General features: G+C 35.9%; 1 protein-coding gene across 3 annotated transcripts in view; it reads left to right on the top strand.

The window, feature by feature from the left end:
* CEP170 (centrosomal protein 170) overlaps window positions 1-18002 on the top strand; it is a 95953-nt gene that overhangs the window by 60680 nt on the left and 17271 nt on the right. For 2 of the 3 annotated variants that reach the window (XM_082277302.1, XM_082277301.1), the window contains exons 6-8: window positions 6863-6989; window positions 9822-11630; window positions 17324-17558. In XM_082277302.1, the coding sequence (XP_082133428.1) occupies window positions 6863-6989; window positions 9822-11630; window positions 17324-17558 (2171 nt within the window). Of the gene's footprint in view, window positions 1-291; window positions 442-6862; window positions 6990-9821; window positions 11631-17323; window positions 17559-18002 lie in introns of all 3 variants that reach the window. The other variant, XM_082277303.1, reaches the window with a different exon arrangement.

The following is an 18002-nucleotide window of genomic DNA, read 5'->3' as shown; positions in this document are numbered from 1 at the left end:
TGCTTTTATCTTTTGTACCTTTCATCAAAGTGTCATTTTTTCATATCTGCCCATTTCAACTAGCAGTGCCTTGAATTTTCACAATGTTGACGTAGACTTCCACTTTTTTTTAAATTGTTGTAGATGTTTCTTCTGTTTAATTTGTATATTGCACCAAGGTGACAGATAAGCATAATACAGTAAAACTTACTTATACTCACTATCCAGCATGCCACCATCCATCCATTAACATTGAACATTGCATAAGGATGGTATTGGGTTAATGAATGTAATGGTTTGTTTCATTTTCAGGTATTTGGAGTGGATGACAGCCAGGATTATAATAGGCCTGTTATCAACGAGAACCAGAAAGATTTAGTAAGAGATTGGGCTATAAATTCTGCTACAGTAGTGCTGGAAGAAAAAAGACCACTGAGTACAACTGGATTTCTTGACACAGAGGTAGAATTTAATTTTTGACGGTCTTCTTTTTTCTTCCACTAAAAAAGAGCACTAAGAACTGACCAGTAAGTGTTAAACAGGAAACAAAATCTTGCCTGGAAAAGATTAACTCAGATATATAAGTATTTTATTTCTCCTAGGCCTCTATTGCATTATCAAAGCTTCTCTGTCAGAGACAGGCACATTACATTGCAGAGGTGTTTTAAAACTTGGCTACCTTTCTATGTGCACTAACGCCAGTGTATTGGAAATGTAGCAGAAGTTTTCTTGCAACAACATAACTTTGCACAGTATACACGTCATGTAAGTTCAGCAGAGGAAAAGCTGATCATGTTTTATAGCCCAAAGCAAGTAACTATATTAAAATTCAGAAATAAGATGTATGCATTTAATGCATGTTGCAAAGTCAGCTAGGGAAAAAAAATGGTGGATAATACTTTTCAGATTTTTTCTCTGAAGCCAGAGGACTTTAGGTTTTTACATTTGCAGTTTTAAGTTCTCCAGTGAGGTGCCACTCCACACAAGTCACTTACATTAGTTCATTCAGATGCAGGATGACTTAATCAGTTGGTGAAAGATTTAACAGAGGAAAATGCCTGGCTTTATATATGACTTAGAACACGTACACAAGCTAGATATTGATCATATTTCATATTGAAATCTTGGGAGACATTCTGATATCACTGTGATGGATAAACTAGGTTGAAATGTGTCTGGAACAGAGCAGGATCACAATGGAGCAGAATCAACTGGTAACAGTAATGAAGCACGTAACACTTCTACTTCCCTTGGTAAACTGTTTCTGAAGCATAATCCTGTAATTTAACAAAGTTTATAAATAAGCAATTTTTTAAAAATATTTCAAGAGCCTGAAGTACTGCTTAGTGTTCCTGCCGTGCAAATACATTGATTTTAGTATTTACAAATCTGTTTCTCATAGAGGTATGTTTTATCATGGTTGTATTTTAGCTACTGTGAAGTTTTGAGACACTAAGTATGTCACTGTATCTAGATTAGTACCTTTGACTAATTTCTCTAAGGTTACAGCTTCAAGTGAAGTATTGCCACAGCATAGACATATATCCTGCAGAAGATTTTTCACCTTGCTTCCTTGCATAAATCTATAACCCCATTATTTCTCTCTCTATTTTTTTTTTTTTAGGCCTTTTGCAGCACTCAGCTCTTTCATGCCCTATCAGTTTTCAAGAATATTGATTTTTTTCCACTTTTATAATTCCATAAGCAGAAGAAGAATATGTGATTTATTTTATGAACATAATTGGTCTTTTCAGGTGTCAGTTTTGCAAATAAAAGGCTTTGTTTTTACAAGACTGAGATTCCTCCTGCAATCATACGGCAGGTCTAAGGAACCTTCTGGCAATGACAAAGTAAAACTCACTTTGATTTAGGTTGAAATTACAAGAATTATGCTGTTTTATTACTGTGACTGCTTTGCTGCATTAAAAGGTCTTTATATAGTGGGAGAGAAAAGGTTATTAGCATAATCTAAAATATTATTACAAGGCATGATGATAGGGGAAAAAATGAAAATTATTCGGTAAGTCAAGGAGCAAAAGTGACAAGCAACATGGATAAAAGATTAGTGTGAGAAGAGTTGAGGACAGATGAAGGTGGAAGAAAGCTTACTAGAGAAAGTCAAAAGTCGAAGTTGGTTGATAGATATGTAGAAGTAACAAAGAAGCTAGTTCAGAAAATTTGAGGTATGTTTTATAGGGAAATAATGGGAAAACAATCATGAGTATAACTAATGAGAGAAGGTTGTTACATTTAAAGTCTTATTACCAAAACTTGCACTCAGTTTGTTTTGTCAGTAGGAAAGGGAGAGGCAAATGTGTTTGATTTCTCATATACAAACTTTTCTGCTTGCGGGTTTTGGAAGACTTACTGCATTACTGAACTGCAGATCATAAGTTTATAAACCTTATTGAAGATCTTGGCTAAATAGTCAGGTAACATCAGGGTAGCTCAGAGTTCCAGTTTTGCATCCACTCAGATTGTGGGTGGGCCTTATTCCAGGTGTCCATCACAGTTATTCCTGTAGATGATTTAACAGAATGAGGTGAATTCAGAACATGATTGGCATAGAAAAAGCAAAGAAGAAAAATCTAAGATACTTCTGTTCAAGAAGACGGAAAAGATGGCCTGGGAAATTACAAAGATTTTATAAAAACAGTTTTACAGAATCACAGAATAGTTTGTGTTGGAGACCATCCAGTCCAACGCCACTGCCAAGGCAGAACAGGGTCACCTAGAGTCACTTTGGGGGTTGAAAGCTTATTCTGAACTTAAATATCTTAGCAGTACAGGGCTTGTGAAGCATGAATGAAATGCTTGGAAATGCTTTTCTTGTTAAAGAAATTCTCAGCTTTTTCTTTGATACAACAGTCTTTAAGTACTTTGTAGTAGTGTGTGTCAGAAATAAAATAAAGCGCAGAGTGAGTGTCTTGACAGAGTTGGATTGAGCCTAAGTGCACTGGTTCTTGCCTTCTCAATGATTACATATAGGCAATGAAAATACTAAATCCATCTAGTTAAAATATTTCAATGTCTTTGATTTTCTATATTATAAGCTGCTACTTCCCAACCAAGGTAAGTGTGATTTAAGAACAAAAAATCAGTAAATAGAGAACAAAGAGAATATTATTATTGTTGTTATTATTATTACTTGTTCTGACCATATGAGCTTGGTTAATAAAAATACTGGAGACATTGGGCTATAATTTATCCATCCAGTTTCCATTTAATTTTCAGTGGTCAGTTGTCTGTGCTAAACACAATTCTTAAATAACGGTTTATCAACACTGTGTTTGATATCTTCTGGGTTTTGGTTGGTTTGGGGTTTGTTTGGGTTTTTTAAAAATTTTCTAAGACTAAAGCTCAGAAACCTGGTTCTTCATCTTCGGGTTAATCAGTGCCATTGACTACAATGTTCTTTTTGCTGTTTTGAATGCCTACTTTATGTCTTTCCCACTGAAGATCAGATGAATAATACTACTGACATTCTGAATATTTAATAATTTCATTCATGTAAATATTTGCTACATTGCTTCTTAGAAGTGGAGTATTTAGAGGCTGTATTTTCCTTTTGTTTGTGCTCTCAAATTACTGTAATTTCCTATCCTGTAGAACAATCCATTTAGTTTGAAGTTTGATACTTACTTTTCATTTGAACTTAGGTGCTATACTGAAATGTAGGCTGATGTATCACCAATATCATAGGGTTGTGAAAAGGCAAATAGGGCCCTTGGATACCCAGGAGATGTATTATCAGCAGAAAAGGGCAGTGTTGTCCCCACAGTGAAGCTTCCCCTGTAATAGTAGCACTAGAATTGTTACCACTCTTGGTCAGGAAGGGTGGATACAAGTCTAGAGAAGATACAAAGAAGTCTACTCAGGTTGTTATGGAAATGGAGATTTACCTAACAATGCTGTTCAATTTGTCTCTCAAAAGTAATAGCTGAGATGGGTACAATTGCTGGGTTTTCATGTATAAAGGGAGTAAGTATAACAGAAGAAAAAAAGAACTGTTTAAGATAGGTGTCAGTGTTGTTCCAGGAATAACTTGAAGACACTGGCTGTAAATAAGTAATGTATGGAAATCTGTAAAAAGATCATCACCCTGGAGGAATATGGTTCTGAAGCAGGTAGCGTGAGGAAGGAAGAACTGCTTTCAAGACAGCAATTTATGAAAAGATGACATAATATTTTTCTTACAACTTGAACTGACTGGAGTTATGTTTCTGAAAAGACATTTTTATTTTTTTATTACTTTTATTCACCTTGTTGAAATTTATTTTAAAAAAACTGTTATTCTGCTCTGAAATGCCAAGAACTGGAGATGCTTTCAGCTGTAATGTGTGTGCACTGTGGATTTTTTTCAGATGTGGGGCCTGAAGCCCTAAATCTTCAGGCTGAATCATAAGCCCACAGAAATCCATTGGTACATTTTCCAAAGAGTTATTACTCCTATTGACTTCGTATGTGTGATAAGCATAAGAGAAAGCAGATTTAACATGAAGGTAAAAGGCTGGTATCTCATAGGTAAACCCAGCTTTTCTGAAAGACAAGGAAATTCTTCTTGGTATTCAAGAGAAGATTTGAAGAATTGCTTTCTTTGATGCCTTAGGTTTTAACTTATATTTTTCAAATCCTGTACTGCCTAGTGTGTAACTCTGGAGTGTCATGTGGCCTGCTGTTCTCTTATGCTAATTAGACATAACAAACCTTTCTTGGTTTGCTCTCCAAGGACACCTAGATTGTCCCAGGCCCCAAAATGTGTGAACTAAAGCCTTGAGAGGAGGGGCAAACTTTGGATAATTACATTTAATTGAAGTCATAATGGAGAATTAACCCTAATATACAAATGGACCAAACCTATAAAAGTGTGAAGAACCCATGACCCAGGGTCCATCTTGGCTGTAGCCTTTAGACTGCCCAGGGTGTACCTTTGAAGGCCCTTCAAATAAATACCTACTTTTATTCTCTCTTTTTTGTCTAGCCGCCGTTTTTAAGTGGCTACCTCAAGGCATCATCTTGAGAGCCTCTAAGATGCAAATTGATATGGATTATAGGAAGAACATTGGGATAACTGAATGTGACTTTTTAGATACATGTTTTATAAACCTTGCACCTTCTGGGTGTGCTTAAACTACTATGAAAAGAAGCTGCATATTTTTGTTGTTGTTTGTGCTTGTATACACAGAGCTGGCAAAGCACACATTTCCTTTCACTGTTATGTAGAAACCATTTTTTGGCAGTGTAATTACATTCAGAGAAAAATAATTTTATCATTTTGCTTTGCTGCAGTTAATCTGCAAAGTCTTAATATGTTTCTCCATTGTGAAGTAGAATTCAGATTTCTGACACATACCTGTATCTCTGTAATTGGTTAGGTGGTACAGAAGGAGCTAGTTGAAGTTTTCTGTAGCGAAGTGATTGGGACGTCTATCATGTTTGGATTTGGCTATAATTAGTTGTTTTATTAGACAGAAGTTCGCTGGTACAGACAGGAAAGGAAAGTTTAGTGATAGGAAAGAAAAATGAGGGTTCAGTAGTTGTCAGTTCATAAATGCTGTGTGTTTTTTTTAATATTCTTACTGGCACCTTGCATTGTCTTCAGAAATGCTTGTAAGTAACAGAAGCATTGAATTGCCTTCCTTTGCTGTTGTTAGACTTGAATTTTATAGCATTTTGATTCTAAAAAATAAATTCAAAATATTTGAATTTTGAAATTTGTATAGCAGTTCAAACAAATTACCTGCTGCATCTCTGATTTACTCCATTCATGATATTCCGGAAGAGATTTGTTACAGTGCACTTGTTTGCATTAATCAGGAAAAGTTCTAGATCATAAATTCAAGCTTTTCTAATGTCTGAGTAACTTTTAATTTAAAAGAAGTTGTCATATAATAGGTGACATTGTCCACCATTGTATTTCTGCTAAATGAATTTTAAAAAATGTATAGTGTTGTTTCCTGGTGAAAGACTAGAACCCAAGAGTGGTCAAGGCATTAGGCAAAACCCAGCATTTTGAATAGTGTGTGAAGATTTGAAGATGCAGCAGAGCTGGGGACATTTTTCGGAGATGTAAGCAAGAGAGACTGTAATATATTTGATATGACAGTAACATTGCACTGTATTTAGAAATCAGGTTTTTAAAAAATATGCTGTAGTAACACAAGAAGATGGTTTAATTCTATGCTTTTCTTACATTTTAAAAATTTTCCAGATTTCAAAAGGCTTGCCATCTGGAAACTAAATTAATTTCCTTTCTGGTTTAGCTGCAAAAAAATTGTAAAATACTGATGACGTTGACTTCACTGTTACTCAGTAGGATGGTTTAAAACTAATGTTTGCTTCTTTTTTTGTTTAGGCCAAACAAATAATCTGAGCTTCCTTTCCTTTCCATCATAAGTTATCTTACTCTTTCAGTCCTTAAGGTAGTCTTTCTGTAACAAAGTAAATACAGTATTTCATCTGGACAAGATGATCTTCTAAAGCGGTAAAATGTCGCTCTTTTGTCTTCCTGAAGGACATTCTAAATTTTTTAGCACACCCCTACACCCCACATTCTTCTCCTGCACTTCTGAGCTGAGGACTGAAATAACCTGACCTTAGAACTAGCACATGTTCTGATAAAGTTTATATAGGTTCTGATGTTTGAAAGTTGACTGCACTAGGAATTGTTGTTTCTTTGGTACTGATTCTGCAGCTGTATAGGTTTTGTTTGTTTGTTTGCCATTGTAGAGCTGGGGACTCTAAAATTTATTGAGGTAAACTATTTTTTTCAACTTCCAGGAAAATAGTGTCTGACATACCTATTCAGGAAACACCTGGAAAGATGGCATGCTTTTTATCAAACAGTTATAATTTTTCTTCTGCTTTTTTTTTTCTTTCTTAGGAAGGTGCTACTAACCCTGGAGGTAAACGTTGGGTATCGCAGTGGGCCAGTTTGGCTGCTAATCACACACGTCATGACCAAGATGACATGAGGTTGGAGTCCTCAGTGCCTGCTCCATTAGAAAATGGTATTAAAAACTTTTCTTGTTGTCATAATTTATGCTGAAAAAACCTGTGAAAGGGAGAAAAGAATGATTATGTACTGTACTTGGTCAGCTTTTTTATTCCTAATGCCTCATTTTCACATAAAATTCTGTTTCATTGAGCAGAAACAGTGTCAAAACAAGCTCAGCAGTAGTGGTGTCTAGTGTGGCAATTGAGTGCCAATATTACACTGAATGTTACTAAAACAGGAGAGTTCATAAAAAGTTTAATATTAGAGAAACTTTCACTTAAATGCAGTTTGGGTTGGTCTGCATAGTATGTTTCTTTCCTTACATCTTTATTAGTCTAAATTGGACTTCAGTGTAATGATTAGTAAACAGTCCAACCTGAGAGACTTCAGCTGAAGCATAGCACCCTTCCTTATCTTGGAAATACGGAAAACCTTTCATATTTCTTGAAAAACCCTGAAACCTTCTCCTTAGCAATGAACAACTTTATCTCCCTTTCTTGTGAGGGCCAGATGTTCAGGCTATGTTCCTCCATAGTTTAATAATTCACATTTCTGGTTTTTAAATGGTTTATTCGTTATCATCTGCACTCTTGACTATAAATTACTTAGTTACCTTGCTGCTTTTCTGCTTTTTTCTTCCCGCCAATTTCACTTTAAAGGTTGTGAATGCCTTTGGGAGAAGTTTTACAAAGAAGTTTTGCTTTTGATGTTGAATAATGCAAACTTCTGCATCAATGCATGAAAGAATTCAGACCAGTGACTGCTGCTTCTTTTGTAGCCTTTCCTCCTGTCATAAGCATAGAACTTTGTCTAGGATACTAAAAGTCAAAGGAGATGGAAAGGGGAAAAATTAAATTATCCAATATACACAGGATAATGGAAAACAAGAGCAAATTTTTCACTGTTTGAAAGGATTGGGTGTGTACATACCAGGCACTTAAAATCATAGCTATTGAGACTGATCCTTTGGGTGGTTAACTGGGAGCTTTGGTGGTCTTTTGTTTTCTGTATTGTTTTAAATGGTCACTTTCAGATGAGGTACTACCTATGATCTTCTTTGGAGAGATAAAGGCTTCTTTTATAGGAACTAAGATAAGGGATAAAGTGAAGCAACTACTGTGTAGTGCATACCCATACTGCAAGAATTCTAAAATACTAAAAGGGAACTAAAGCATTCAAGCACCAAAGGTGTAATAAAAAAAAAATTTGGTTTATACATCTAAAAACCAACTCACAAAATATGTCTTGTTGACTTAGATGCCTGTATCTTCTTTAGAAATCTTAGTATTTAAACTTCACATAACAAAATGTAGCCAAATAGGATGCTGAACAACGCCAGGCTTTTTTTTTTTCACTAAAGGCTGTTTGAAATTCACCAAGAAGCAAGTTACATGCTTATATATGTATAAAATATTTGACCTGGTAGGTATGTCTGAGAGAAGTCAATCTTCACAGAGGGCAGTCATATTGATTTTCATTAAACCTTCAATTTGGTTCATAATTTTCAAGGAAAAAAAATCCTGGAATTCTGGAATTAGAAAACCTTTCTTAGATTTCAGAGGTACTTAACTGCTTCTCAGATCAGTGTCTTAACATAGATTATAGAAAAAAAACCTGTGAGTCCCTTTTGCAGTCTTCATCAAAGGTGTGACACTGCAAAGAGAAACGATAGATTGAAGAGCATGGATAGAAAGTAGCAGGTGTACATACAGCATGGTTGTTGATATTCAATTAATTGCTTGGAAGATTCTTGCAGAGAGAGAAACCCTATACTCCAGTTTATATTCCTGGAGCAACCAATGTTGGTGGCAAGCCGTGATAGGAGAATCCCACCAGGGTGTGCAGAACAGTTGTTTATAGATCTCTCCTGGCAAAAAGGAAATAGACAGATGTGTGTTACTAAGTGTGTCACATTATATTGCGACAGCTGACAAATGAACTGCAAAAAGAATTTTTCTATCCAAATATTCATAGGCAGAGCAATTCATAGAGCAATTTATATCACCTTTGAGTAATAAAGGCTTGTTTCTGACAGAACAACTGCTGTGTTTGTTAAATGAGCAAGGAGGGCATACTCATCATCACTGTGGAAAAATAAAGTTTGGTTTCTAAAGCAGTTATTCCTTGCAACAGTCCATGGGATGGCCATGCTTTTCGGCCTAAGGAGCTTTCTGTGTGCAGTAAGAATTCAATGAAAGTGCTTTAGGAGTAGTACTGCATTCTTTTGATGCTTTGTATACATTTTCTATACATTTTTATACTACAGTGTCCTGTTTGGGATGAAAACATTATTTTTGCTTTCTCAGCCATAGTAAGTTCTTTGTTCATGAGTGGGGCTTTTCAATATTGCTGAAAAGTGTCTCCCAGCACTGCAGATTCTTGCCCGAGTGTGGCGAGCTCCCGCACAGAGAGGCTGTAGTCTGTCCATGAGGCAGACCTCGAGCTGTGGAACAGGCAACTAGGGAGGAAGAAGGAGCATCTTACTCTTTTTAGTAGTTTTGAAATCTGGTCGTAAATGTGTTTAGGAATGTAAGACTTACTTTCCACTTCTTGTTGTAATGGTGTGCTGATCGATGTAACAGTGACTTCTTACCTATTTTACCCTACTGTGAGATTGTAAAAACTTTGTATATGTGATGCAGCTGGCTGAAAGAGTTCATTAAATGTTTTCAGCCTATACTTGTCTAAGTATAATTGATATTGCCATAGAACAGCAGGATGGACTGATGACTTTTTCATTTCTGTTTTATGTTGTATTAGCCTTACACAGTCTTAAACATTTAATTTTTCTATTTGCCGTGCTGTTGAATGTCTTCTCAAATATTTCTTTCTCTCTCATTTTTAGACACAGACATCAGTGAGTCTGGTATTTCTGTTAGAAGTGCTGGTTCAGCTGCTTCTATGACCAGCCAAGGTGAGCGAAAGAGGAGGACACTTCCACAGCTTCCCATAGAGGAGAAAGTGAATGAAAACTTAAAAACAAAAACTGTATCTCATCAGAGGTCAGAAATAGGTGAAAAGCAAGACACTGAACTTCAGGAGAAAGAAACTCCAGCTCGTGCCTCAGATGCTAAATCAAGCAGAACAATGAATGGTCTTTCACCTAAAGCTACTGGAGACAAAGTGTTTTCTTTTCCCAGCTCTTCCAGCAAAGAGAGAGTTGAAATTGGCAGAGAAACTTCTGTGGTGAAACAAGCTTTAGCAAAAATTCAACAGCAAGAAAGAAAGGAGCAAGCACACTGGACACCCTCAAAATTATCCTCTACAAAATCTGCTGCAATCCAGGTTGAGAAAGGTAGGGAAGAGATTGTTATGTCACCCAAAACTTTGGATAATCAAGACAATGCTCCTGGACATGTTACAGATAAAACAGAAATTAAGTTGGTGCAGACCGAGGGAAAAAGAAGGAAAAATGAGGAAATCATTAGGGGACAAAGTCCTAAAATACTTGGAGGAGAAAAAAAGGAATCTTCAAAACCATTAGTGAGGCAAGGTAGCTTTACTATAGATAAGCCTAGCACAAATATACCTATAGAACTTATTCCTCACATTAATAAGCAAAGTGGTTCTGCTGCCCCTTTAGTATCTGCAAACAGGTTACGTGACAGAAGTGATTCGATGGACACTGATTCCAGTATAGATACAACACTCATTTTGAAAGACACAGAAGCTGTAATGGCTTTCCTTGAAGCTAAATTGCGTGAAGAAAATAAAACTGATGAAGGTCCTGACACTCCTAGTTATAACAGAGATAATTCCATATCACCAGAATCAGATGTCGATACAGCCAGCACAATCAGTCTTGTTACTGGTGACACTGAAAGAAAATCCACACAGAAGCGGAAGAGCTTTACAACCTTATATAAAGATAGATGTTCCACTGGTTCCCCTTCAAAGGATGTTTTAAAATCTTCTACGAGTGCCAGAGAAAAGATGGAAAAGAAAACGAAGAGTCGATCTTCAGACGGTGGGTCTAGAGCTGACGCTCGCAAAACTGTGCAGTCCAGTGGAAGAATGAGACAACCATCAGTAGATTTAACAGATGATGACCAAACATCCAGTGTACCTCATTCTGCCATTTCTGATATCCTGTCATCTGACCAGGAAAACTACTCTGGCAAATCACATGGAAGAGTTCCTTTTGCCTCAGCAGATGAACTTTTACATTCCAAGATGGAAGGAAAGTCAGCTAAATCAAAATCCTCTCCTGTTGGACTTGGGCAATCTAGTAAATCTACCACTCTTCCAAGACCTCGTCCCACAAGGACTTCTCTCTTGCGCAGAGCACGCCTTGGTGAAGTCTCAGACAGCGAGCTTGCTGATGCTGATAAGGCTTCAGTAGCTTCTGAAGTGTCCACTACAAGTTCTACATCAAAACCTCCGTCAGGGAGGAGAAATATTTCCAGAATAGACTTACTTGCTCAACCTCGCAGAACTCGACTTGGCTCTTTATCAGCACGTAGTGATTCTGAAGCAACAATAACCAGAAGCACTGCCTCATCTCGGACCCCAGAAGCAATTATCAGAAGTGGCTCAAGGTTGCTCTCAGGAGGAGATAGCACTAAAGTTTCTGCTAGAACTCGAGCCAATAGCATTTCTCGACTTTCAGATTCAAAATCCAAATCCTTGGCTTCGGCTCATAATTCTCCCTCAGGTATGTGAGATTATTTGAAATAATTTTATACAATACTAGATGTTTTTAACGTGGATTTTTTAAAATTGTTTGAGAAAGAACTCTTATGAAAGTGTTGAGTTTTAGTTGATGCAGTCTTTTTCTTTGGAGTAAGAGGCTTCCATGGCAAGTCTTGTGGAGGTTTCTCACTTAAAATCATAAAGACAAGAAATTGTTATCCTTTAACTCTTTGGATATGTTTTCGTCTTAAAACTAGTAAAACAGAGCTGCATTGGAACAGTCAGATGTGTCAGCAGTCATTTGCTTTAGCGCAGAAACAGAGCCAAGATCTCTTTGCTCAAGTCATGGTAATAGAAGTTCAGAAGGTCAGCAACACATTTTACTACATAGAAGATATAATATTTATTTATAAGGTAGGCTTGTAAATAGGCAATTGTATATTTTTTTGATAAGAATAATAACATTGAAGTAATGAATTGAAAAACTATGTACTACCTAACTAAATATCATAAAGTAATTTCTATTAAAGGGTTTGCCTTATCTTGGATTATTTCCCATTCTCTATTCCAAATCATGGTAATTTATGATTTCATCATGATTTCCAAATCATGTCGATCTTCTTTGGTGTGGTGGTTACTCCACCTTGTCTTATGTGTGGAAGGAAAAATCCATGCAATCTACGAATTTTAACCTACTATTCTGTTAGAAGTGAACATAACATTCTTAGTGCAAGCAGTGTAAAAGGTGGTAGGTTTTTTCAACAGCAATATTAAACCTATCAAAAGAAAATGTGGTAATTATAAAGAAGTGAACTCTCATGTGGAATGAGTATCTAAAATAAATGTCTGCTTGCTTTTAGAATTGTCATGCACCAACTTTGCCATATTTGCAGTCAATTCACAGTCTTAAGAATAAAGTTAATAGAGTAGCTTCCAGTGTTGCAGCACATTGAAATTTTGCTACATCCTATTCAGACTTGATATAAGCAACTGTGATACTTAATTTCCCACCCTCCTGCTGTCCTTCTGTTGTTTGTATATCATAAGTGGACCATGTCAGGATTCTTAGCATTGTGTATTCCCCAGGTAGTTACTTTTGGCTGTGTCATTTATTAGCTAAATAGAAATTTCTGCTGAGATACAAATGAGGTGTTCACTGAACTATGAAGTTGAATCTTTTTGATACTATGACGGGGGTCTACAAAGGTACCCAAAATAGGTGACACTTCCAATAAAAATTCAGTCTTTCCTTGTAAGATATAATTGGAAAAGTAGCATTTTTTCAATTTTAATCAAAATTTTGAATTGACAGTGCAGCCTGAAAGGTGGCAACCCTAGGTTAAAGAAGCATCAGTTAAGACTTCTATATGTTTATTTTAATAATGAATACTAGTTCACATTATGATATTGATTTTTGAACAGGTAAAGCCCAGATGTTATTTGTCACTTCACTGCTTTCGTTTTTCACAAAACTCTATATGAATTTTGAGGTTTGTGTCCATGTGAAGTATTGCAGGCTTCATAAACTTTTCCCAGGTTGCTGCATTGAAGTGGTTTGCTGCTTCTGTTAAGGGGAGTGAGTGTGTCTTTCTCTTCCCACTCTATTGTCTATCACAGTTGTCTTTGCTAAATGTTCATTTACCTGTATCACACAGTCAAGAGTTTACTGTAGCTTGTATAAAATATTGTGTTTTCAAGAGAGAAAAGGTGCCATCTTCTCATGGGTACCCCAACATAATAATCTAGGTGATTGAAAAAAGCCATTGCTAGAAAAATCTACAGTAGTAATAGCTTCTGTCATATAAAATTTTACAGTTAATACATATGAAGGGAGAAGCCTATCAATGTAAAGGCTAAAATCTGAAAGCAATTAATAAGGCTTCAGATACTTTCAAAACAAAATCATTGCTAAATAAACCAATCAAGTCTTGTTACTATATAAGTAAAAAATATTATTACTACTGTTTGTTTAGGATTTAGAGTTCTGAATTTTGTCTGTATCAGTAACATTATAGTATAATTTTTTACTGGTTTATTTAGATTGGATACTTTAGATACTTTAGGAAAATCTGAATTGCTTTGAAAGTGGTGTAATCTTCTAAGGTATATAGGAGTATATATATATACATGCATCTCCTATTATATATAGGCCACTTTTACTTCCTCCATTTAATTTTGTTTCTAGAAGAGTCAACAATTCAATTCATTTTAGCTCTTTTGGAAAGCACTAATGAAGTGCTTGACAAAAGTGGCTCAACTGTTTGAATGTGTTTACTTCAGGCACATTTAATCAAAGTGTAACAGGAATGGATTTTCTTCTCTCCCTGGACATAGAAAGACTGGAAAATGCATGATTATTACCAATATAGGTTTGGGGTTTTGTTTCCTTTACCAGAGGACTAGCTGCTCTCAAAATGTTAAATATGTTCCACGGGTTATCTCATCAGAGGTCAGTTAACATTACCACATTGTAGATCTCTAAACATTAGTAGCCTCTTAACTTTCTCTTTGTAGGCTGGATTTATTTCTGCGCTTCCGAAATCACTGTTCAGACATACATACCTGTAAAAAGAGAGCAAGAATAAGATGTAGTTTCTGGATTTTTTTTATTGTCTTGTACTTCATGTGGAGGAATTGCAACATAATAGGATTAAAATTGTCAGACCTAGCAGCAAGTCTGTAATTTCAAGAATCATTTTTAATCCTTGATGCAGTGAAGTATTGCCTACTTTTATATGAAAGGGCAAGCAGATAAAGGGAACATCTTGGATAAGAATTGTCAGCATTCAAGTGATTTTACCAGAGTGTTTCTGGGTTAGGAGGCTTGATAACTGACAGCACTGTGAAGACACATGAAGCAGAATTTGTAACTTTATAATAAAGCACAAGCAGTGAAAGTTCTGATCAAGGCACTGCATCATCAAACAGTAGAGTGTGATCAGTAAAAACAGAGACCAAAGACTTATTTTCACAATAGAGGAAAACTGAAGATGCTGTTACAGAAGGAGCTATGTATGGGGAAAACAAATGGCAGGATCAGACCTAGCACAAAAGTGTTAAACTGCAACTGTAAAATTAAGTCAGAACAGAGAGACCTTGAGCAGCCAGTTGTGTTTGGCAGCTCTGCTGGCTTGCTGACCTAGCTGTCATTGCAAATAGCTGGCAGATAGGTTGATCAAAGCTGTTGAGGTAACTGTGGGGGGAAAGAAACTGATAATGGAGAAAAAACAGCCCTTACTAAGTACATTTTAGTAGTAGGATCTTGCAAATGGATGCAGCTTGAGAAGGCGTTGCGTCAATGAGAGTAGAATATTTTTTAAGGAATATCTTCAATAAAATTTATTCTCAGATCTTTCTAAAGTGAGAGTGTGTTGTCCGAATCACCAAACTTGCCAGCTTAATGTGTTGTGAGGACGTTATACTTCTCACAGAGTCGTCACTAAATTAGGTTTGAATGCTGATTATTTTAGCCAGGGTTTTGGAGGATTTTCTAGTTGGTGCTACTGATCTTCACAGTCTTTGGTGTCTGAGATAAGGAACTACACAACAGCTTTCAGAAATCTACATAAACTACAATGACATTTTGGGCCTGCATAATTTTAATAATAGTATTAAAAGCACATATGTGCAAACATATAGCTACCTTACTGGGAAACATGCTTGGATATTGCTTGTTGTGAATCATACAACTTTCAGATTTTTACTGCTAGGCCTACAATAACTTTTTCCTCATATTAATGAGAAACACGTTGATAATATGTAATCCCCCAACATTTTAAGGCCTTAAAATTTAAGGGTCTTAAAAACAGGGTTTTTATGATACTATGTAGATGATTGTTATTGATGTCATTTCAGTTAGTATCTCTGAAATGTTTAAGTCTTTACAAAATTCAGTATTTTTGATTGAATGTATGACCTTTTCCTAAAAAAGTGTGGGTGGAAAAGAGGACCTAAGGCTAATCTCATCAGTATATTTTATTTAAGCAAATGCTTCTAATCTGAATGTTTTAAAACGAATTAACATGATAAAACACTATTTTGTACACAGAGAAATCCAAGCTTCTCCCAGACCCAGACCCTGATGTTGAAACTTACAGTGGTAGAGTACTAGAAATCAAATCTGTTTCTGATATTTCACTTCTCATTCAATTTTTAGTTTTTAAATATATTATTACATATGCTCATTGTACAGTGCTGAGTTGCTGAACTAGCTCACTTGAGAGATTTTAAGATAAATTTTATAATTATTTTGAAGAATACAATTTGAACTGGGACAAAGAATTTACACAAAAATCGATGATGAAATGTGGGCCCAACTCATAAAGCTCTTTGGACTTTGGTCACACATTGCTTGCATGCTATTGGTGGGAAAATGTACTTTTTCTGCTCATGTTTTACTTCCCTAAGATTAACAACTTTGAAGCCTCCAAAAAGAGATCAGAAAGTAATTGGAGAGACATTCTTACTTTCTTCAATAAAGTTAGAAAATTTTAAAAAAGTAGAACTGGACATAATTTGAAACCCACATTTAAACCTGAAAAAAATTACACAAATTTTGTTTTCAGCAATTGAAAATTCATTATTTATATGAGGGAAGGGATGTAAGCTTGTACACCAATGTCATATTTTACATACTGTAATCTTTGCATTACACGATAAGTACTTTCATTATTCATTACTTAAATTCATATTGGTGTATACTTCATTTGTAATGTTGGTTTTTTTAATGTATCAGGAGAAATCATTATTAATTCTTGCATTTTGTAATACTATTAAAAGTAATTTACATCATTCAATTCTAGTATTTTTCAATTACCGAGAGGTAGTCACCTTTTTTAATTTTCTGTGATACTTACAGAGCCTCATGAATGTCAATGAGTTTGGGGTATTAAATCCCCTGCAGGTTGTGGTGATGGGGATTTCTTTACGCTTGGTGGTATCTCTTCCTGCTGGGAATGTTTGAGGACAGCACATCTGAAATCCATTTTCTAGACTTCAGTAATTCATAAGGGGACAAGAACCTCCTACTTAGTTTCAGTTCTCCTATACTTCAGGCTGTCCTCAGCAACATGGCTGTGTAATGCTTTATGTGCTGCATGTCAGAATATATACTTTTTTCTCTGAGGCTGCTTTTCTTATGGATGTGCTGCAGATTTTTATAACACAGTATTAATTTTACATATTTTTTTTCTGTACTAAACATTTAATCATAGAATCATTAAGGTTGGAAAAGACCTACCTATCATCCTGGAGTTTTATGCTTTTCTTACGTAAGCATGCATTCCAGGCTTGGTGCCAGCTCCATCCTTCCTTCATATCTCTTCTTTCTTTGTGTGTGTGAATTGCATAAACCTTGAATGAAATTTGGGAAAAAATCTGCAGAAAAAGTGCAATCTGACTATATACTTCAATGTTAATGAATTGGGCCCTTGTTTTGTAGTACAGTTTGAGCTCATATACAATCACTGACTTTTACATCTTACTTCACTCATCACTATACAAAGAGCATGAGTTTTATGTTTTTATTAATCAATATTTTTTATTTAACACAAATTCTGTAGCTTTCTTTTAAAGATGTAGTAAATAAATCTTTTGTGAGGTACCTGGGGATGGATAATGAATAGCTGCGTATTTTTGTGATGTTTCTGAAATAATGCTGTTTTTTCTTATTAAAGATGCCATAATAATTCTTTTTTAATAATTAAACTAATTTAGTAAGTGCAAGATGGAGGCGCTTTCCTACAGATTATGCTTCCACCTCAGAAGATGAATTCGGATCAAACCGTAATTCCCCTAAACATACCCGTCTACGTACCTCTCCAGCCCTGAAAACCACGCGACTGCAGAGCTCTGGGACAGCAGCTCAAAGCAGCAACACATTCAAGCACAGGATAAAGGAGCAGGAGGACTACATTCGTGACTGGACTGCCCACCGGGAAGAGATAGCAAGGTTGGTTTGAAAGGAGTGCCTCTGAAATAACTGAGCATTGTACCCAGCCACTTGTACAGGTGCACAGAGAGGTCACAGACAGGGAATGGATTTTCTGTGTCACTGCTTACTACTTTCATTCACTAACTGAATGGGTAACTTAAAATTCTTCTTGTGAGAGACTGGCAGACAGAACGCTCACGTTACCAGCACATCTCTTTTTAGTGGAAAATGATAGTAACTTCTGATTTATGATAGCCAAGTCCCAGAAGATGAACTTTCAGTTGCATTATTGGGACTTGCAGAGGTACTTTGTGTATTTCCTGAGGCTGAAGTATATGTGATTTTGTAGTACCTTTACGTATTGAGATAAAATTTCAGATCGATCACAGGTGACAGAGAGAGAAAAAAGTGAGTTTTGGAACATGAGAGACCATGTTCTCATTTTATTTTTGATTTATCTAG

This window comes from Coloeus monedula (assembly GCF_965178545.1).
Source record: "Coloeus monedula genome assembly, chromosome: 2".
Classification (NCBI taxonomy): domain Eukaryota; kingdom Metazoa; phylum Chordata; class Aves; order Passeriformes; family Corvidae; genus Coloeus; species Coloeus monedula.
The sequence above is the reverse complement of the archived record's forward strand: the minus strand, read 5'-3'. Positions and strand labels throughout refer to the sequence as shown.